The 23,652-nt window shown below is 36.4% G+C and overlaps 1 protein-coding gene across 7 annotated transcripts in view; it reads left to right on the top strand.

Annotated features, from left to right (window-relative positions):
- The window catches only part of LOC121382770 (ras-specific guanine nucleotide-releasing factor 2-like), a 321,414-nt gene that overhangs the window by 235,865 nt on the left and 61,897 nt on the right, over window positions 1–23,652 (top strand). For all 7 annotated transcript variants that reach the window (XM_041512366.1, XM_041512375.1, XM_041512410.1 and 4 more), the window contains exons 10-12: window positions 4,015–4,187; window positions 7,573–7,651; window positions 23,382–23,590. In XM_041512366.1, coding sequence (XP_041368300.1) covers window positions 4,015–4,187; window positions 7,573–7,651; window positions 23,382–23,590 — 461 coding nt within the window. The remainder of the gene's footprint in view (window positions 1–4,014; window positions 4,188–7,572; window positions 7,652–23,381; window positions 23,591–23,652) is intronic.

Raw genomic sequence — 23,652 nt, 5'->3', positions numbered from 1 at the left:
AGGATAGAGAAGGAAAAAAACACAACCAACCATACACACAGGATTGTGTCTTACAGTTTTATTGATTGGTGTCATGGCTCTTAAGTCGTCATTATTTTGGGTGAAATTTTGTTCTATTCTCTTAGTGTGGTGTCGTGTTGTACACATTCTAACTGCTAATAATATCATTAATCAATAGACATTGTGTTGGCTTTTCCACCAATGCACTGCAATCAACGGTGTCTTTTGAACCATGAACCAGAGCTATTTTTGGTGCAAGGATCCTCACCATAAATTCATACATTATCGAGTGCTGCTGTATTTCTCTGTTAACTGATTCATTTTCACGTGAGTAAATATATGTGCAGCACAGTATTATTTCCAACAGCCAAGTTGTTCTTGTAGATGAGAAAATCTTTTTCTGTTCCAGACTCGTAAATCTTGATATTTCTCTCAAATCTCTGTTGTAGGTTTAAACTAGTTGTGTAGTATATGTCATCATGTCATTAGTGGAATGGAAAACAGAAATTCCTCCAGACTTCTGAAAAATAATATTTTTCAGAATAATAATGGTTCTTTTACACAACATATTCATATATGTAGAAAATATTATTTTAGTTATTTCTTAATTTTATACCTGTTTTTAAAGTGATTTTGGTTGTGAGGTTATGATCAGTTGTATTCCTGCATTATGCCGGTTCTGGTATCTTTCTCTCAGTGTGAATTCAGTGTAGGAAGAACAAGTCTGCTTGACCAGTCTCTGGAAGATTTGTAGTCAAAGTGATTTGTAAAATATGTATATATTTATTTATTTATCTGCGAGGATGAGAGATGATGACTGTTGAGAAGTGGGAGCTAATTATAGGGATAATATGATGGACTCTGGGTGTATTGATCTGGCAGCGTGGACAACTGCCGTGCATTTCAAATGACCTCCTTACAAGCTGGTGCTTGGTCACTTCATTGAATCTATACCACCACCTCTTGTCCTTTATACAGCAACAAAACATACTGTCCTCATGTGCACTGGCATGGTTTTGAATCTCACCAGGTTTGTCTCATAGTATATCTGATACATAGTTGAGTTGAAAAAATGTCTTTTATTGTATAGTATTTGTTAATATAGAAAACAAAAATATCTGTCTGGTAAAATTATGTACTAATGGTTTCATCAGAACAAACATGGTTGCTTATAACGACCAAAAAAAAGAGTCTTTGGTGGCAAATTTTCTGAGATAGCAGGTTTGACTTTTAGCATACATGTCTTAAGTGATCATTTTTAAAAATACAAATGTTGCATCATGTTTTTATAGACATGTATGTTGAATAATGATGGTTGTCTGTTTATAGACATATATGTTGAGTAATGATGGTTGTCTGTTTATAGACATATATGTTGAGTAATGATGGTTGTCTGTTTATAGACATATATGTTGAGTAATGATGGTTGTCTGTTTATAGACATGTTTGTTGAGTAATGATGGTTGTCTATAGACATGTATGTTGAGTAATGATGGCTGTTTATATACATGTATGTTGAGTAATGACTTGTTTATAGACGTATATTGAGTAATGATGGTTGTTTATAGACATGTATATTGAGTAATGATGGTTGTTTATAGACATGTATGTTGAGTAATGATGGTTGTTTAGACATGTATGTTAAGTAATAATGGTTGTTTATAGACGTATATTGAGTAATGATGGTTGTTTATAGACATGTATGTTGAGTAATGATGGTTGTTTATAGACATGTATGTTAAGTAATAATGGTTGTTTATAGACATGTATGTTAAGTAATAATGGTTGTTTATAGACATGTATGTTGAGTAATGATGGTTGTTTATAGACATGTATATTGAGTAATGATGGTTGTTTATAGACATGTATATTGAGTAATAATGGTTGTTTATAGACATGTATATTGAGTAATGATGGTTGTTTATAGACATGTATATTGAGTAATAATGGTTGTTTATAGACATGTATGTTAAGTAATAATGGTTGTTTATAGACATGTATGTTGAGTAATGATGGTTGTTTATAGACATGTATATTGAGTAATGATGGTCGTTTATAGCTGTATGTTGAGTAATGATGGTTGTTTATAGACATGTATGTTAAGTAATAATGGTTGTTTATAGACGTATATTGAGTAATGATGGTTGTTTATAGACATGTATGTTAAGTAATAATGGTTGTTTATAGACATGTATGTTGAGTAATGATGGTTGTTTATAGACATGTATATTGAGTAATGATGGTCGTTTATAGCTGTATGTTGAGTAATGATGGTTGTTTATAGACATGTATGTTGAGTAATAATGGTTGTTTATAGACATGTATGTTGAGTAATGATGGTTGTTTATAGACATGTATATTGAGTAATGATGGTCGTTTATAGACATGTATGTTGAGTAATGATGGTTGTTTATAGACATGTATGTTGAGTAATAATGGTTGTTTATAGACATGTATGTTGAGTAATGATGGTTGTTTATAGACATGTATGTTGAGTAATAATGGTTGTTTATAGACATGTATGTTGAGTAATGATGGTTGTTTATAGACATGTATGTTAAGTAATAATGGTTGTTTATAGACATGTATGTTGAGTAATAATGGTTGTTTATAGACATGTATGTTGAGTAATAATGGTTGTTTATAGACATGTATATTGAGTAATGATGGTTGTTTATAGACATGTATATTGAGTAATGATGGTCGTTTATAGCTGTATGTTGAGTAATGATGGTTGTTTATAGACATTATGTTGAGTAATGATGGTTGTTTATAGACATTATGTTGAGTAATGATGGTTCTTCATAGACATGTATGATGAGTAACGATGGTTGTTTATATACATGTATGTTGAGTAATGACGGTTGTTTATAGACATGTTGAGTAATGATGGTTGTTTATAGACATGTATGTTGAGTAATGAGGTTCTTTGTAGACATGTATGTTGAGTAATGACGGTTGTTTATAGACGTATGTTGAGTAATGATGGTTGTTTATATACATGTGTGTTGAGTAATGACGGTTGTTTATAGACGTATGTTGAGTAATGATGGTTGTTTATAGACATTATGTTGAGTAATGATGGTTGTTTATAGACATGTATGTTGAGTAATGATGGTTGTTTATATACATGTATGTTGAGTAATGATGGTTGTTTATAGACATGTTGAGTAATGATGGTTGTTTATAGACATTATGTTGAGTAATGATGGTTGTTTATAGACATGTATGTTGAGTAATGATGGTTGTTTATATACATGTATGTTGAGTAATGATGGTTGTTTATAGACATGTTGAGTAATGATGGTTGTTTATAGACATTATGTTGAGTAATGATGGTTGTTTATAAACATGTATGTTGAGTAATGATGGTTGCATGTCTATAGACATGTATGATAGTTATGACTGGTGTCTGTTTGTATATAAGAATGTTGATCAATAATGATGGTTGTTTTCTTTAGACTTGTATGTTGAGTAATGAAGGTTGTTTATAGACTTGTATGTTGAGTAATGACAGCTGTCTTGCATCAATTATGCCAATTTATTTGGTAGAGGTAATTTACTGATTATATAAAATTATAGAATGATCAGTCATAGCAATGTCTTTACATATATATTTTGTATACAGTATATATATTTTGTAACATAATCCCTTTTCAGGTTATAAAGAATTTGTAATTGTCAAGGCCTGTAAGAGCGATCAAACATACATCAACAAGACAAACAATGGAAGATTTGAGGTGCCGAATCTCTCCTGGAAATATATCAGCCAAATAACCTTTATAGTGATAAAGGGGTTGAATGTAGCTCAGTGGTAGAGCACCTGCATGTGTGCAGTGGGTCATAGGGTCAAATGCCCCTAATGGACAAGGGGGTTCCCCCATCATAATCAGTGCCCCATGATAGGTAGATCAAAAGTTGTGGTATATACTGTCTTCTCTACAGGGATATATTTAAGCATTTGTGCAGTTTGTGGAGGACTGCTGTTATTTACTGATTATTTCTTGTTTACAGGGCCATTGTTACAAATTCTGAATGAGAAATCTAAATCAAGCCGTGGTCGTCTTGGGTCCTTCAGCTCATCATTCAAAGAGACCAAGAAGGAGGTTGTACGCCAGATCTTTCTCTTCACCAATCACATGTTGTTAACCACCAGAGCTTCAAGTGGTCGCCTCCATTTAGCAAAGGTAAGAAAATATACTATTTCAAACCCTGCAACTAAAACAATGCCCACAGCAGAAAAACATGATGTTGAAAAAAAAATTAATATAGTCCACAGCAAAACAAGTGCCATGTAGAATTAAAAACCTGCGGCAATCTCCACGGCATTGCCGATTGCCATGGTTAATTGCAGGGGTTATATTGTCTTATTCACCAGTCTCATGTTAACCACCAGAGCTTTAAGTGGTCTTTAAGGTAAGTCTTAGAGTAGGCCTATATACTGTTTTCATATTAACCAGTCTTATATTCACCAGTCTCACGTTGACCACCAGAGCTTGAAGTGGTTGCCTCCATTTAGCAAATGTAAGAAAATATACTGTTTTCCTTATTCACCAATCACATATTATTAACATGAAGTGGTCATCTCTGGTTAGTAAAGGTAAGAGTATATACTATTTTCATATTCACCAATCACATATTATTAAGCACTAAGTATCAAGTCATTAAATCCCATCTAGCAAAGGTGAGTTTTTATAGAGAATATACTATTTTCCTTTTTTAGGTAAATTACTATAAAGAATATGTGCTAATTTCTTATTTGTCAGCCACATGTTAACCACAGAACATCAAGTGGTCCTCTTCAAATTGACCTTGTTCATCTATTAGATCTTGTATAAATATGACACCCTGCATTTTCCATCATAAATGCAGGATTTTTGTATACTGAGTCAAATTATAAACTTCACATTCTAAAATTTGAATAAAGTGTTGAAAGCAGGTATTTTTCAGGAATAAATATTGTAATGATTGCCATTTGAAACCCATCACAACCCGGTCCATAGCGCGTGCACGGCACTATTGAGGCAAAAGTGGTTTTGCACGTGTCACTGGTCATGTGACTACAATAGCACACATGTTTTCATTGTTACTTGCTCACAGTAGTCTGACACAACGAAAAAACACATTAAAACGATATTTGTTACAACCCGTTTCGATCCCACGTCTCACAAATGTGCAGCATGAATGTGCCATCAGCATGTTGCATGCTGGAATGTCAGTAGCTGACGTTGCAAGGGCGTTGGGTTGCAGTCGACAGGCAATTTATAATCTGCAGACACGAATACAACAAACGGGCACCACAGCTGATCACCCCGACCGGGTAGACCATGTGTGATGTCATAGGCAGATGACCGTCATATTGTGTTACGTCACCTCCGCAACTGTTTCATGACAGCAATAGCAACCAGTAATGAACTTTTCAGATATCGGGTGTCTGCTCAAACAATCTGAAATCGGCTGCGAACCACTCACCTCAATGCACGGCGCCCATATGTTGAACACATTTTGACCCAATTTCATCGACGTCAATGTCAACGGTGGGCACAATGCCATTTGCGATTGACTCAGAGAGAATGGAATAGAGTCATGTTTAGCAATGAATCAAGATTCACACTGTGATTTGCCGATGGCAGGCAGAGGGTTTGGAGACGACGTGGTGAATGTCATGCTCAGTGTTGTGTCTGTGACGTTGACAGATTCAGAGGCAGAAGTGTAATGGTTTGGGGTGCCTTTCTATGGAAATGGACGTTCTCAACTTCTTGTCATCCATGGCAACCTCAACGCTGCTGCATACTGTGACCAGGTGCTGGCCAAGGAACTTGTGCCCTTCATGGCAGCTCATGGTCCAGGCCTGATCTTTCAGCATGTCAACGCCAGACCCCACACGGCCATCTTGACAAGGGATTACCTGAGGAACTCGGGCAACAATGTCATGGATTGGCCTTCAAGGTCGCCCGACCTGAATCCCATCGAGCACATCTGGGATGTGCTGGGAAGACGCCTGTGCACTTTCAGGAACCCTCCATAGACTTTGCAGGAACTTGGTGCCTCATTAGTAGAACAATGGTGCCGTATCCCTAATGCAGGCTTTACATGCATCAGGCAGTCAATGAGGAGGCGTTGCCTGGCAGCTGTGGGTACACATGGAGGGTATACGCGCTACTGAACCTGTGACTTCATCAGACAATCCTGCTTGTGAATTACCATTTTGACTGTTTGTGGTTTTGACAAATGCTGTGGGCGCATCGAACAGATTTTTGACAACATTTATTCCTATTCTTTCTTTGGATGTCATACAATTAAAAATACCTTATTTAACATGTATTTCTGTCATATTTGCTAATTAGCCAAGATGAAACAGTTGTGTGGTTTTTAATTTGACTCAGTATATTTAGGTCTATCAGTGTTTTTGTCTCAATCTGATCTGATGTTTATAAAATATTTTGAGTCTAGGTTCAAGACTCTAATAGTTTTAAGACTTTAACGTCATGGCAACGCCATACAATTTGCATGCATGTGATGTCATTTGAGATTGAGTTTGGACTGAGTTTTATCAACACAGGCCCTGGACTTAAACTTGAGTTCAATTTTAATGTTTGGAGTTGTATTTGTAAACTATGTATAGCTAACATTAATTAGATGTTTATGCTTACTCATAGTGAAAATGTAATATATACAGTTATAAACAGTGATTATTTAAAAAAAATTAAATTGTCACTTTTTGTTTTTAAGCCCAGTACTTAAATTGTAATAAAATCTTCTCCTAAAGGGGTGTTTAAGAATTCCTAGTAATTTTATATCATATGGATTTGTGAGCCTTTATCCACGAAATGATCTTAGCTCTACTATCATCATGCATCATGACAGTAACTTTAGTACGATCGCTAACTTGTTTCACCATATGGCCTAGCTTACTGTCGTCGTAAATTATGGTGAAAAATGTACAGTCGCTATTTGCCAGTTGAAAGCACTAACGTACACGTCAATTGGTAGCTACATTAATATGTGATTATTTTTTAAGAAGAGTATTATTTATTTGTGTTAAAATGGATCTAATATACACATAATACCTTTATAAAACTCGGCTTTCAATAAACAACGTTGTCAAATAAAACATTTCTTTCTTTCTTTCTTTCGATAAAAAAACAACATTTTAGGCCATATGACCTTCACACGAAAATATGGGAGATGACTCTTAATGTCTTATGCATTGATTTGGCAATTATTGCTTCACAAATAAACTGGCAAAATTACACCGTGAATGTCGGATGCTATCGAATGTATTCGAGATGTCCCAAATGGTTGGTAACCAACATTTTATTTAACTTCTTCACCTGGAATATTTTAATTGTTAAAGGGGTTCTTAAGGTTACTGTACGGTTGCTTTGTGCCAATCGTAAAACTCATCGTAAGTCGCTACAACTAACATTAGCTACAGTCTTTCATGGAACTGGGTCTTATTCAATAACTATTCTACTGATAATATTATATATAGATTCTAATTATTAATTTTTAGTGAAGTAATGAATTAATCAGTCTTCTGTTTACCACCTAATATTCTCTTTATTTCAGCATTACGGGAAAATACCTTTACTGGACTGTACTCTCGTTGAAGATCCAAACTCAGATATTTTCTTCTTTGATGAAGACAGTAAGTTATTATTTGATATAGTAGTGATGTTCCAGTGATCAATTATAATCGAAAACGGTTGTCCTCTACTAACGTGGTGATCGATTATAAGTGCCCATAGACGATTGTTGCAGAAAATGTTAACAGTAAATGTCCCTACAGTTTAGATAATTAATGGACATAAATATGCTGGAGTTTAGGTTTGCTTTCATATTAAGAAAACAAATATTGAATAGCTATTAAAGGTAAAATTAGCAATTTGTATAGGGTCTGTCTTGGTGAATATGACAATACACATGTACATGTAGGTGTAAGTACAATTAAAAGTTGATCGGTAATGGTGTGATCGGTAATGGTGGGGTGGCCTTAGCACCAGAGAATCTTTACACTGTAAAATAATAAGGAAATATTTTGGTCTTTAACATACAGTGAAACCTCGATAATCCGGACAGTATGGGTTTTTTTAAAAACGTCCTGACTAACGAATTTCCGGAGTACTGAATCGTCCATAGAGTAATCTCCCTTGAATTACAAACCACTAATAAAAAAGTAAAAAATATAAAATTCAACTACACATTTTATTTTTAAAACATACATTGTATACAGTACACAGCTTTGGTTCCCGTAGTTTCAGTTACCAAAATGTTTTGACATGCTGTCTAGACTGGCTTTCATATTCGTTAGTTTGTACTGACATATTTCTCGTTTCTCAAATGCTGTAATTTCGTGACATTTTAGTTTTTTCTGTTGGCTAGCCATGACAATAAAAAGCGATTTGTGTCAAAGTAACATCCACGGATGTTTTATGCAATCTCCAGTTGATTACTGTTGCTCAAACCAGCATAGACAATTCGTATTAATTAACTGTTCAAAGGCATGTGTTAACGACCGCAGATAAGTGAACACTACGCAGCCACGCTTCAAACAAAACTGAGGTGTGATACCCTGTGCAGCCATGTTGACGGCTACGGTTCACACAACAATGGTGCAGTTACTAATTAATCTGCGATCAAACGATTTCAAGTTCTTAAATGGCCTCCAGTTAAACGAAGCATTAAGCTGTTATTTTTTACAGTTTGTTTTGAATAATGGCCGTCCGGTTCCGGAAGCCGAATTTCCGGATTAACGAACACATTTACAACATAAGAAGTTTGTTTTTTGTTTTTGCTGTCTGTAAGGCGGGGTTTCTGGACTACTGGAGTCGGATTATCGAGGTTTCACTGTATTTGTTGGGGTGGTCTTAGAAATGGGGTGATCATTCAGTGGCTTTCACAGTATATAAAAATGACACTCATTTTCCCGAAGTTAAATTTTAACCCTGCACAGCGTACTTTCTGCATTAAGGAAACTTTTAAATAGATGTCTCAGTGTACCTGCAATGAATGTGTGTATTACTTTAGAATTAGACTAAGCCATGTCTTAATAAATTATTTGTGGCAACAAAGATATATAAAAGACATCTACCAGTGACATTAAATAAACATAATTTTTATGGATTGGCATAACACACGTCATCAGTTTATATTGATTAGTACTAATATGCATTTTACCAACAGTGCCTGACATATTTCAGTTTGAGAAGCACATGCTTGGATAGGGATGGTGGTAGGGGTGGTGGTAGGGGTGGTGGTAGGGGATGATGTTAAGTGACAACCTTTTTAATGTCAGTGAATGTCAACAGCAGTACCAGTTTCTATAGTCCGTCCCACAGGGAACTCTTCTCTTTTTCATACTATTAAATTTACTACTATATGTTCTGTCCCATCCTACAAAATTGTTTTTTTATAAATAATTTCAGTTTGGTTTGACTTAAAAAGAAAAGTAATGGCTAAAAGTGTTTTGGAAATAACAAAAATTTACTCTTCAGAAAATAATTGGCTCAGAAATAAATAACTTGTAGTAAATTCCATAGCATGAAAAAATGTGTTTCTAAGACAATTATTTTCTAAATTGTACACAAAAATAATATATTTTTATTTCCAAAACACTTTTACTTGGATATTTTTGTTATTTTGTCAATTATTTTTGGAAATCTCCATGTACATTGTACAGTGGAACCACTCCAAACTGGAACCTCTGTAATTAGGAATTACCTCAAAACCGAACATTTTTCGTATAATCCCTTTTTAAATATCAAAATAGAACACAACCTCTCTAAACTGGATCCACTTTAAAACTAGACTCCTTTTTACTTGAAATGTAGTTTATTTGTTAAATATAAAAATTAGCAATTAGTGTAACTACAGTAACAGATACTACCTTAAATTATACATTTTGTAAAATAGATCAACCAGAAAAATTATATAATTATAGAAAACAAATTTCCATCTATACATGATTTGTACACATCTATAATGTGAATACAGTATATGCAGACTCAGTTTAACAAAATATATAACCTTTTCTCAGAACAGGGGTGAGACATAGCCCAGTGGTAAAGCGCTCGCTTAATGCATGGTCGGTTTGGGATCAATCCCTGTCATTGGGTCTATTAGACTATTTCTCACTCCAGCCTGTACACTACAACTGGTTCATCAAACACTGTGGTATGTGTTATCCTGTCTATGGATTGGTGCATATAAAAAATCCCTTGCTGCTAACTGAAAAAGAGTAGCCCATGAAGTGGCGACAGCGGGTTTCCTCCCTCAATAATAAAACATTTCCTTCCTTCTTCAGAACATGATAAAAATGGATACACTGGTAACAGCACTAAAAGCTCTGGTATGAAACAATGTATAATAATCTAAATAATCAGCATGAATTAACATACAGGTTATTTGTAAATCTAAACATTATCTGGCTATTTTTACAAAATGACAGGTGTAACAATACAATATTTTAAAGAGTCAGTGACCCCACAGCCGAACAATAAAAATCAGTTTGTTAAAGGTGCAGACCCTAGTTTTAAATAATGGACACTAAGTTTAGTTTATTTACAAACCTGTAACTTATTTGGATAAATTAAGTTACAGTAGAGTGAAAGAAGAGTCTGTGACATTAAAACAGGAAATATCCTTAAAAATAGACTAGAACTCGAATCAATAAACCACTACTTGTCAGACGCACGTGTATTTTTAAAAATATGAAAAATGCATTTTTGGTATTAGAAACACTTGGATGACCAGAGACACTTCGGTTCTTCAGAAATAGATAATCTAAAAAAATTAAATGTAAGTAATGTTTGATTTCAGTGATCATGAACGGCTCTAATAGTGAAAAATATGCCTTAGTGTTTAAAAACTAGGGTCTGTTCCTTTAATAAATCTGTTTCTATTTTGATGCTTTTAAGTGCCAGTACTATCACGGCAAAATAAAATGATAAAAACTGTTTATATTAAACAAACATTCGCCAAATTATCTTTTAAACTTAAAAATTGTATAATATAATTTTGTTACATGAAATTATTTTGCCAAATTGAAATAAAACTTGCAATTAGTGAACTTGATAAAAGCTTTGTTAATTAAATCTGTATTCTTTAAAACTGGACTTTTTACTTGGCCCTGTGTGTGTCTGGTTTTGAGGGTTATCATTATATATCTAAATTTAAATCAAAATATATTAAAATATAATGAATTTATCAAATTTTAATCCAGTCCCAACCGGTGCCCCATGTCTGGTATGTCAATGAATTGCCCTGAACATGTATTCCTAAATGTCTGTGGGAAAGTGCATATAAAAGATACTTGCTGCTATTTGGTATACTTCTGGACCCATATTCACAAAACATCGTAAGTCTAGTTTTACGTGTAAAGTTGGACATAAATATAAGAGTGCCTCTGGTTACAACTAACGCTGCATGTATGTCATGTACATATAATAAATCAAGCGCGATCACCGTTATTTATCATTATTTGCAGAAAATGGCAGCATTTCCAATAATTGAAGCAGTTCATAATGACGAATGTTGGTGGCCCTTTTGGGCTATATCTCATTCCAGCCAGTGCACCACAATTGGTGTAACAAAGGCTGTGGTATGTACTATCCTGTCTGTGGGATGGTGCAAATAAAAGATCCCTTGCTGCTAATCGAAAAGAGTAGCCCATGAAGTGGCGACAGCAGTTTTCCTCTCTCTATATATCTGTGTGGTCCTTAACCATATGTCTGACGCCATATAACCGTAAATGAAATGTGTTGAGTGCATTGTTAAATAAACATTTCCTTCCTTCTCTCTCACTAAGCACCAACAACTAATCACTAACCCACAGTCCTGAACAGACAACTCAGTTAGCAGGAGTGTGAGTGTGTGTGTGTGTGTGTGTGTGTGCCCAAGACAGCATGCTTGAACCATAGTTGGGTATTATCATGAAAATAAGTTAAATTGAATTATTAATTTGATAGCCTCTGTGGTACATAGCAGCAAGAAGGAAGGAAGGAATGTTTTATTTAATGTTGCATGCACTCAACACATTTTAATTACTGTTATATGGCATCAGACATATGGTTAAGGACCACACAGATTATGAGAGAGGAAACCAGCGCCACCAGGCAGTGAGCTACTCTTGCTGATTAGCAGCAAAGATTCTTTTACATTTTTGCAGCAACCCACAGATATGATAGTACATACAGCTCTGTTAACCAGTTGTGAAGCACTGGTTGGAATGAGAAATAGCCCAATGGGCTCACCAATACCGATTGTGACGTCACAACAAAGCATGCACAGTTTTACAGTATCATAGCATTAAGATAGCTTCAAATATCTGGGTCCTAGTTTGGCAGGACGTAGCCCAGTGGTAAAGTGCTCACTTGATACGCGGTCAGCTTGGTATATCAAAGGCTGTGGTATATGTGCCATCCTGTCTGTGGGACGGTGCGTATAAGAGATTCATTGCAACTAATGGAAAAATGTAGCAGGTTTCCTCTCTAAGACTATATGTCAAAATTATCAAATGTTTGACATCCAATAGCCGATGATTAATAAATCAATGTGCTCTTGTGGTGTCATTAAACAAAACACACTTTAACTGTGTCCTGGTAACCTATAGGTTACAACATATTTATTAAGTTCATTAAAACTGTGCCCAGGTGTGTAATTTATGGTACCTTGTACATGGGTTGCCAGTCACAATGCTTCTTTTGATGCCTCATATAGCAGACTAAATTTAAAAAATATATATTTTTAAACAGAAGATAAAAAGTCACACTCCCCAAAATTTCAAGGATGGGCAAATCACACTTTTCAAATGCAATGGGCAGGAATCTTACCAGAGAACATGTTTTATAAATCTTGATTAGCGATAATTATGTCTAGTCAATGTAAAATTGATCAGCAACTACTGCATAATATTTTAACATTGTGGAGCTATCTCTGAAACTTGTTCCCTGCTCACCCATCAACACAATTAAATGACTTGAACTCCATGCTTTAAAACATGTAATTTCTTAGATTTAATGTCATTTGTTTTCAAAATAATTACACTAAATAATAAATTGATTGAAAAAAATGGGCGTTATTGTGAAAAGTAAAGTAATACTGTAAATGAGGAAAGTTAGAAATCATAAAATGTTAGCTAATTTAGCGAGGTCATACAAGACGCTAATATTTCATTATGCTAAATCTAAAGACATACATTTAATAGACTATTCTGAAAAATGTTTGTTTCATTGTTTTTTCGGTAATTAACTGAACACAAAACAATACAAGAAATTTGTATTGTTTAACAACATCACTAGAGCACATTGATTTGTTAATCATAGGCTAGTGATTGTCAAATATGTGGTAATTCTGACATAATAATCTTAGAGAGGAAACCTGCTACATTTTTTCATTAGTAGCAAGGGATCTTTTATATGCACCATCCAACAGACAGGATAGCACATACCACGGCCTTTGGTATACCAGTTGTGGTGCATTGGTTGGAACAAGAAATAGCCTAGTAGGCCCACTGACAGGAATTGATCCCAGACCGACAGCGCATCAAGCGAGCACTTTACCACTGCTCTATATCCCACCCCTCTGACTGAGCTAGCTCCCACCCCACATCCCTCTTGATTAAATTGATTGTTTAGTTAGTGGAGTGCTTGCCTGCAGTGCTCTACGTCCCACCCCTCTGACTGAGCTAGCTCCCACCCCACATCCCTCTTGATTAAATTGATTGTTTAGTTAGTGGAGTGCTTGCCTGCAGTGCTCTACGTCCCACCCCTCTGACTGAGCTAGCTCCCACCCCACATCCCTCTTGATTAAATTGATTGTTTAGTTAGTGGAGTGCTTGCCTGCAGTGCTCTACATCCCACCCCTCTGACTGAGCTAGCTCCCACCCCACATCCCTCTTGATTAAATTGATTGTTTAGTTAGTGGAGTGCTTGCCTGCAGTGCTCTATATCCCACCCCTCTGACTGAGTTAGCTCCCACCCCACATCCCTCTTAATTTAATTGATTGTTTAGTTAGTGGAGTGCTTGCCTGCAGTGCTCTATATCCCACCCCTCTGACTGAGTTAGCTCCCACCCCACATCCCTCTTAATTTAATTGATTGTTTAGTTAGTGGAGTGCTTGCCTGCATTGCTCTATATCCCACCCCTCTGACTGAGTTAGCTCCCACCCCACATCCCTCTTCATTTAATTGATTGTTTAGTTAGTGGAGTGCTTGCCTGCAGTGCTCTACGTCCCACCCCTCTGACTGAGCTAGCTCCCACCCCACATCCCTCTTGATTAAATTGATTCTTTAGTTAGTGGAGTGCTTGCCTGCAGTGCTCTACGTCCCACCCCTCTGACTGAGTTAGCTCCCACCCCACATCCCTCTTAATTTAATTGATTGTTTAGTTAGTGGAGTGCTTGCCTGCAGTGCTCTACGTCCCACCCCTCTGACTGAGTTAGCTCCCACCCCACATCCCTCTTAATTTAATTGATTGTTTAGTTAGTGGAGTGCTTGCCTGCAGTGCTCTACGTCCCACCCCTCTGACTGAGCTAGCTCCCACCCCACATCCCTCTTGATTAAATTGATTGTTTAGTTAGTGGAGTGCTTGCCTGCAGTGCTCTATATCCCACCCCTCTGACTGAGCTAGCTCCCACCCCACATCCCTCTTGATTAAATTGATTGTTTAGTTAGTGGAGTGCTTGCCTGCAGTGCTCTATATCCCACCCCTCTGACTGAGCTAGCTCCCACCCCACATCCCTCTTGATTAAATTGATTGTTTAGTTAGTGGAGTGCTTGCCTGCAGTGCTCTATATCCCACCCCTCTGACTGAGCTAGCTCCCACCCCACATCCCTCTTGATTAAATTGATTGTTTAGTTAGTGGAGTGCCTGCCTGCAGTGCTCTATATCCCACCCCTCTGACTGAGTTAGCTCCCACCCCACATCCCTCTTGATTAAATTGATTGTTTAGTTAGTGGAGTGCTTGCCTGCAGTGCTCTGCGTCCCACCCCTCTGACTGAGCTAGCTCCCACCCCACATCCCTCTTGATTAAATTGATTGTTTAGTTAGTGGAGTGCTTGCCTGCAGTGCTCTGCGTCCCACCCCTCTGACTGAGCTAGCTCCCACCCCACATCCCTCTTGATTAAATTGATTCTTTAGTTAGTGGAGTGCTTGCCTGCATTGCTCTATATCCCACCCCTCTGACTGAGTTAGCTCCCACCCCACATCCCTCTTAATTTAATTGATTGTTTAGTTGGTGGAGTGCTTGCCTGCAGTGCTCTACGTCCCACCCCTCTGACTGAGCTAGCTCCCACCCCAAATCCCTCTTGATTAAATTGATTCTTTAGTTAGTGGAGTGCTTGCCTGCATTGCTCTATATCCCACCCCTCTGACTGAGTTAGCTCCCACCCCACATCCCTCTTAATTTAATTGATTGTTTAGTTAGTGGAGTGCTTGCCTGCAGTGCTCTACATCCCACCCCTCTGACTGAGCTAGCTCCCACCCCACATCCCTCTTGATTAAATTGATTCTTTAGTTAGTGGAGTGCCTGCCTGCAGTGCTCTATATCCCACCCCTCTGACTGAGTTAGCTCCCACCCCACATCCCTCTTAATTAAATTGATTGTTTAGTTAGTGGAGTGCTTGCCTGCAGTGCTCTATATCCCACCCCTCTGACTGAGTTAGCTCCCACCCCACATCCCTCTTAATTAAATTGATTGTTTAGTTAGTGGAGTGCTTGCCTGCAGTGCTCTATATCCCACCCCTCTGACTGAGTTAGCTCCCACCCCACATCCCTCTTAATTAAATTGATTGTTTAGTTAGTGGAGTGCTTGCCTGCAGTGCTCTACATCCCACCCCTCTGACTGAGTTAGCTCCCACCCCACATCCCTCTTAATTAAATTGATTGTTTAGTTAGTGGAGTGCTTGCCTGCAGTGCTCTACGTCCCACCCCTCTGACTGAGCTAGCTCCCAACCCACATCCCTCTTGATTAAATTGATTGTTTAGTTAGTGGAGTGCTTGCCTGCAGTGCTCTGTGTTCCACCCCTCTGACTGAGCTAGCTCCCACCCCACATCCCTCTTGATTAAATTGATTGTTTAGTTAGTGGAGTGCTTGCCTGCAGTGCTCTATATCCCACCCCTCTGACTGAGTTAGCTCCCACCCCACATCCCTCTTAATTAAATTGATTGTTTAGTTAGTGGAGTGCTTGCCTGCAGTGCTCTACATCCCACCCCTCTGACTGAGCTAGCTCCCACCCCACATCCCTCTTGATTAAATTGATTGTTTAGTTAGTGGAGTGCTTGCCTGCAGTGTTCTACGTCCCACCCCTCTGACTGAGCTAGCTCCCACCCCACATCCCTCTTGATTAAATTGATTCTTTAGTTAGTGGAGTGCTTGCCTGCAGTGCTCTACGTCCCACCCCTCTGACTGAGCTAGCTCCCACCCCACATCCCTCTTGATTAAATTGATTGTTTAGTTAGTGGAGTGCTTGCCTGCAGTGCTCTACATCCCACCCCTCTGACTGAGCTAGCTCCCACCCCACATCCCTCTTGATTAAATTGATTGTTTAGTTAGTGGAGTGCTTGCCTGCAGTGCTCTATATCCCACCCCTCTGACTGAGCTAGCTCCCACCCCACATCCCTCTTAATTAAATTGATTGTTTAGTTAGTGGAGTGCTTGCCTGCAGTGCTCTACATCCCACCCCTCTGACTGAGCTAACTCCCACCCCACATCCCTCTTGATTAAATTGATTGTTTAGTTAGTGGAGTGCTTGCCTGCAGTGCTCTACATCCCACCCCTCTGACTGAGCTAGCTCCCACCCCACATCCCTCTTGATTAAATTGATTGTTTAGTTAGTGGAGTGCTTGCCTGCAGTGCTCTGCGTTCCACCCCTCTGACTGAGTTAGCTCCCACCCCACATCCCTCTTGATTAAATTGATTGTTTAGTTAGTGGAGTGCTTGCCTGCAGTGCTCTATATCCCACCCCTCTGACTGAGTTAGCTCCCACCCCACATCCCTCTTGATTAAATTGATTGTTTAGTTAGTGGAGTGCTTGCCTGCAGTGCTCTATATCCCACCCCTCTGACTGAGCTAGCTCCCACCCCACATCCCTCTTGATTAAATTGATTGTTTAGTTAGTGGAGTGCTTGCCTGCAGTGTTTGGGTCATAGGATAAAAAATCTCTTGGCAAACTCATTGTTTGTTTTTTCCCCACCACTAGAGCACATTGATTAAAAAATTCCTTGAACACTGCTAATGAAAAAATGTAGCAGATTTCCTCTGAAGAATTTATATACATGTATGTATATATGTATGTATATGTATATATATATGTATATGTATATGAATATGTATATGTGTATGTGTATGTGTATGTGTGTGTGTGTGTGTGTGTGTGTGTGTGTGTGTGTGTGTGTGTGTGTGTATGTATATATATATATATATATATATATATATATATATATATATATATATAGACAGAGAGAGAGAGAGAGAGAGAGAGAGAGAGAGAGAGAGAGAGAGAGAGAGATCATTGGGGGGGGGGGGGGGGGGTGAGAGTCTGGTTACCAAAAAAATTTGAATCTACAGTCCATAATACTCCAGCAAGTAATAAACATTTCCAAGCAAGTAATTTAGCAATAAGTCATAATGAGTTATCGGGGTATAAAACAAAAAACATTTATCCGCTGTGTGAATCGGCAAAGCCGTTTTCAGAAGATTTTTGTTGTTCATACCCAGATGAATGTAAAAGAAGTAACAGACAATCCCTATAATTAAATTTAAAACATACTCACAAATGATAATGTTGAAAGTTCATATTTTATTTTGAATTATTTTGTTCCATAAACAATAACGCTCAGTAAGACAAAGTACCAATAGGATGTAATTTTTACATTTAATGAGAAAAGAACAAACTCCCTTTGCTATGGCTGGACCAATGGGATGATGTTATATTGTAATCAATGTAACAAACTTAATTATTTAAAAGTAGTAAGGAAAAAAGAATGAAATAATTTTTAAGAAATTATTTAATGGTAATTCATAAACACTGAGACGACTTGCACAATTATGGTTGTGTCTACCCAAGTCATAAATTTACAAATTTTACAGTTGATTTGAGATCATGTTATTTGGTGCACATGAATCTTTTTCTTTGTCTATATTTTCTTGTATAGTTCGGTGTTAAGAGTACACATAAATTGCTGTGTGAAACATTTTCTTCCTTTTTTTCTTTTTCTTTTTGGTTTTCCTTTTTTTAAAAAGCCAATATGGATTCAGTCTATGGCATTGATGGACTGCCAAGCATAGATAAGAGCTATATTAGTGCATTGAAAAATTTATAAATAAATTGATATTTTGTTGTAGTGTATTTTTGTTCTGTCTGTGACAATTATACTTAATGACACATGTGCTAATACAAAATTTATCACGACCCATATATTGATTGATCCATTAACACAGCAACTGTTATCATTTAACAGCACCAAGATTTATCAGCTTACAATATACACAATGTCATCAGGATTGCAGAGAAAAATTCTACTTTTGAATTAAACAGCATAAAATTTTCTTCTTCTTCTTTTTTAAACTCAGTAAATTGAATTCAAAGCATTGTACTTTTAATAAAAATTTAAATACAAAATCATTTTAGTTAATAACATGTTAAATTAACACAGCAATTTAATTGACAAATAAAGACCAGAAATCCAACAGGTTTTGATAGAAAAAAAAAAAAAAAAAAAAAACCCCACAGCCATCAACAACTTAATAAAAAAAATTTAAAAGATAAAGAATCTTTTAAAAATTTTTTTAGAAGTTATTGTTGTACTTTTATGTTTGTTTAGGTAGGGTTTTGTTGGGAGGGTGGTGGACATACATTGTCCCATGTCATACATGTAATTCTTATCTGCTCTTTCATTTCATTTCAACTTATTTTCATGCTTATATCCAATTAAGGTTCAAGCACGCTGTCCTGGGCACTCACCTCAGCTATCTGGGCTGTCTGTCCAGGACAGTGAGTAAGTTGTTAGTGGTTAGTGTGAGAGAAGATGGTGTAGTGGTCTTATTCATTGAGTCGTTAAAACTTGCTCTGAGTGGGAGCCAGTATCAGGCTGTGAACCCAGTACCTACCAGCCTCAGGTCCAATGGGTTAACCACGACACCACCAAGGCCAGTTGACCTGCTGTCAAAAAATGAGGCAAAAATAGCCAATCTATCTAAGTGTTTTCATTTTGGGGCAAATTTAAAGTTTTTAAGCATTAAATTTTGGTGTATTTGCACTGATTTGCACAAAACAGGTAAATAATGTATGTCTTAAATGCATTTTAATCCCCCGACCATATATCAATTATCACAGTTAGTTGGTAGGGATGAAATGGTTAATTTTTTTAATTTTTGGTTCGGTTTTCAGTTTTTGGTCCAGGGTTCAATTTAATCGCGGTTCGGTTTATTCACGATACATAGTAGTACAAATACACCAGTTATCATACATACATTTTTATAAACTATTTTAAGAGCAAGACATTTTATTTTTAATGGTCATTTGTAAAATAATTCTAAATATAAAATTATATCTTGACTAGAAAACAAAAATTGCATTTGTACCATGCCATGTTAGCATGTTGGGTCTGAGATACTTGGGCAATGTGTCTCCCAGGATTTGAGTTCAGAGAGTTGGCAAAATAATTTGGGGGCAAGAATGCTAGGGATAGTCTCTCCGGTATTTTGTTTTTATTATTCTGGCGTACATAACATATGGGTGTTACCATGTGATGTACACATTATAGAAATCTAAAAGAAAGATATATGTCAAGACGTATTTCTGTAATGTTTATGATTACTTTGATGATGTCAAATCTTTGATGAGAAGTATGTATATATATATTTTTTTTATTTTTTTTAAAGTATGGATTACTCGATATAAGCACAAATAGGCCCTACATAATATATAGGCCTACTGTTGATTATTTAACTCCACATAAGTTACATTAAAAGCTATCACTGATTAAAAAACAAAAACAAAGATAAGCAAGCACAAGTACATAATATATAATAGTGATTTATTCATAAAGGATTCGTCACGGGTATTTTTTAATATGGAAAATATCAACTGAGTCTATGTTAATCAGTATTTGTCGAAGCTCTACCGAGACAAATACCAATTAACTAGACGAGGTTGATATTTTACATATTAAAAAACACGAGTAGCAAATTCTATTTATCCTATAACACTTCTAAAATAACATTCTTAGTAAATCACAGTACTAACTTTTCGCCATCGATAATATGACGTCATCACGATTAGCACAGATTAGTTTGACGTCACGCATTTTAAACAAATCTTTGAAAACGTTACGCTCAGGTACACAGGTCTTGTTGGCTTGTAAGCAAATGACCCATCCACAGCAACAAATTACCTAGAGACCTTGCAGATTTGCATACCATTATTAACCGGGTTAATAAAGTAAATTATCACATGGGTTTATGACATGGATACATGTATCATGGGTAAGTTATAGGATAAAACTAGTTATTCTTTTTATTTTATTTTTTGCTTGTACTGAAAGTGAAAAAAGTGCAAAGTATTTTGCATACATTGTAGTTCAGGAACTGCGGATGATTTTGTCCCAATAAAAACTTTTAAAAATTAGTGATGTTGAATCGTTTTAAATTAATATGACGGAAATTGGGCGCCATTTTATAATTCTTGAAGTTAACATGTGTTTACTTTCAGTTTTAACAACTGGGACAAAACATACTTAAAATGTTTATTCTCATGGCAGATTAATCACTGAGGTCAGTCCCTATTTTGGGATGTTACAATTTTTACGGTTCTGGCAAGAAATTTGCAAGTTCTGTGCAGGATCTTAACAACACCTATGCCCATGCAACCATGTCCAGTTTAAGGGAATCGAATGCTGTGATTGGCCGAAATACTTTATGGGGTCATCGGGATTACCAACAATGTGTGGAAACGTTTATACATGTACCATTTTTTTTTAAACTAAAAAAACAACAACAAATGAACCGCAGTTCGCACATTGGGAAATGGTATACAGAACCATGGGCTTAAAAGCACGGTTTTCGGTAACATCAAATAATAGTCCCATCCTTATCAGTCGGGCTGAATTACCTACTGGTAAAGTCAATTACCAAAAGTTGAAAATCAATTAATATTAAAATTCCAAGTGTCTTCAGTTGCCAAATTTGGTAAAAATGAAGTTTGTAAATTGTTTAACAACACCACTGGAGCACATTGATTTATTAATCATTGGCAATTGGTTGTCAGACATTTGGTAATTTTGACATGTAGTCATCAGAGGAAACTTGCTACATTTTTCCTAATGCAGCTAGGAATCTTTTATATGCACTTTCCCACAGACAGGAAAGCACATACCACAGCCTTTGATGTACCAGTAGTGGTGCACTGGCTGGAGCGAGAAATAGCCCAATGGGCCCACTGACAGAGATCGACCCCAGACCGCTTTACCACTGGGCTACGTCCCGCCCAATTTTGTAAAGAAGGGTACAATTACATGTAAACCTCCTGATGCTAATCAAAAACTACTCAATGCCTAATGAAAACCAGCATTCAAAATCTCATTAATTTTCACATTTGTAGGTCTAGAAAGTATGAACTTAAAGGTCAGAATCTGCATGTTTCAGGAATGTAGTTTTGTTTCTAAAATTTCTACCAGTCAAGTCAAAAATTATTTAATGAGAACACATCACAATTTCCAATATCATGTCTTATATTTATCTCCAACCACCGATACCTCAAATTGTGGTGGACCAATCAGTCCTTTCAACATCAAGATAGGGTTGTTTTACTGTACATAATGTGTCAGAACCTGTGGCTACAGCTTTGTAGAGGTACCTGTTGGGCAGGTGTTATTAAAAAAATATCAGATTTATTTATACGCACCAGTAATTGATAAATGACTCCATAACTGGACATAATTAAACCACCTTGATACTTTTTTCTTAAAATAATAATAAAGAAGAAGTGGGTCAGTGTTTCTTTGAGAAAAAAAAAAGATCAGATCAAACATGAATATGGCAGTATGCTTATTAGTCCTCAACCTGTCCAATTGGAGGAACCTTGTCTGTCCGTCTGTCTGCCTGTCTGTCTGTCTGTCTGTTCCACATATAGTTTTGCGCTTTTTTTCTTCAAGATATTGAGCTGCAATTTGGTTTATAGATTTATTATGTCCTTTTTCTTTCATGGTGATTTACCCATTTTTGACAGAGTTATGGCCTATGAACTGTGGAGATAAGAACATTTGTTAAGCCCGATGGGGGACATATATTGAATAATCTAAACCAACATAAATTTGGTATTAAATTCATAAACAATGTCTTTTAATTTAATTAAAATGACACTTTAGATTATGGTAGGACATATCATTATTAGTTTGGTTGACAAACAACCCCCACCCATCCCCAAAAAACCCACCCTAAAACACCGCTGATAATAACAATAATAATAATAATAACAATATTGTCATTCAAGATGTAAACTGAATAAGTACATTTTAGCATATCTGTTTTGCTATTTTAAAGCATGATATATATTTTTTAATCTTGACTAAAATGCCAATATGTAATTGGTGAATACATACTGAAATAGACAAAAGATTTTAAGATTTGTGAATGTTTAGCAAATGAAAATAAGAACCAAGGACTAGCTGTGAATAGTGGAACTTTATTTGTAATATTTCTCTGTTGTTGCAACCATGATAATATACCTTTAATTGTGATCTTTCTCTGTTGTTGCAACCATGATAATATACCTTTAATTGTGATCTTTCTTAATTGTTTCAACCAGAATATGTACTTTTAATCATGATTGTTGTTGTTTTAACCAGGAAATGTACCTTTAATCATGAACATTGTTGTTGCAGCTAGGACATGTACCTTTAAATAATGATCTTTGTTACAGCCAGAATATGTACCTTTAATTGCGATCATTGTTGTTGCAACCAGAATATGTACCTTTAAATAATGATATTTATTGTTGCAGCCAGGATATGTACCTTTAATTGTGATTGTTATTTTTGCAGCCAGGATATGTACCTTTAATTGTGATTGTTGTTGTTGCAGCCAGGATATGTACCTTTAATTGTGATTGTTGTTGCAGCCAGGATATGTTCCTTTAATTGTGATAATTGTTGCAACCAGGATTTTTACTTTTAATTGTGATTGTTGTTGTTTCAACCAGGATATATACCTTTAATTGTGATTGTTGTTGCAGCCAGGATATGTTCCTTTAAGGGATATGTACCTTTAATCGTAATCATTGTTAAATTGTTTTAACCAGGATATGTACCTTTAATTGTGATTATTGTTAAATTGTTTTAACCAGGATATATACCTTTAATTGTGATCATTGTTGTTTCAGCCTCGTCACTTGACTCAAACCTCAGCATTGGCAGTCAGACATCTGTGTCGAACTTGCTGCCCACAGTGTGTGAGCGTGAAGCCAAGGTGGAATATAATGGTTTAGACTTCCGCTTGATAGTCGACTCAAAAAGTGGCCCACCCATCAGTCTCCTCCTAGTGGCAACCTCACTCCACGAGAAGGCTGCTTGGTGTAGTGATATCAGTCAGGTGAGAAGTGTTGTAAATTGTCTCTTCGACTTTGATATATACAAACATAAAAACAAGTTTTA

This window comes from Gigantopelta aegis, chromosome 2 (genome assembly GCF_016097555.1).
Source record: "Gigantopelta aegis isolate Gae_Host chromosome 2, Gae_host_genome, whole genome shotgun sequence".
Taxonomy (NCBI): domain Eukaryota; kingdom Metazoa; phylum Mollusca; class Gastropoda; order Neomphalida; family Peltospiridae; genus Gigantopelta; species Gigantopelta aegis.
The sequence above is the reverse complement of the archived record's forward strand: the minus strand, read 5'-3'. Positions and strand labels throughout refer to the sequence as shown.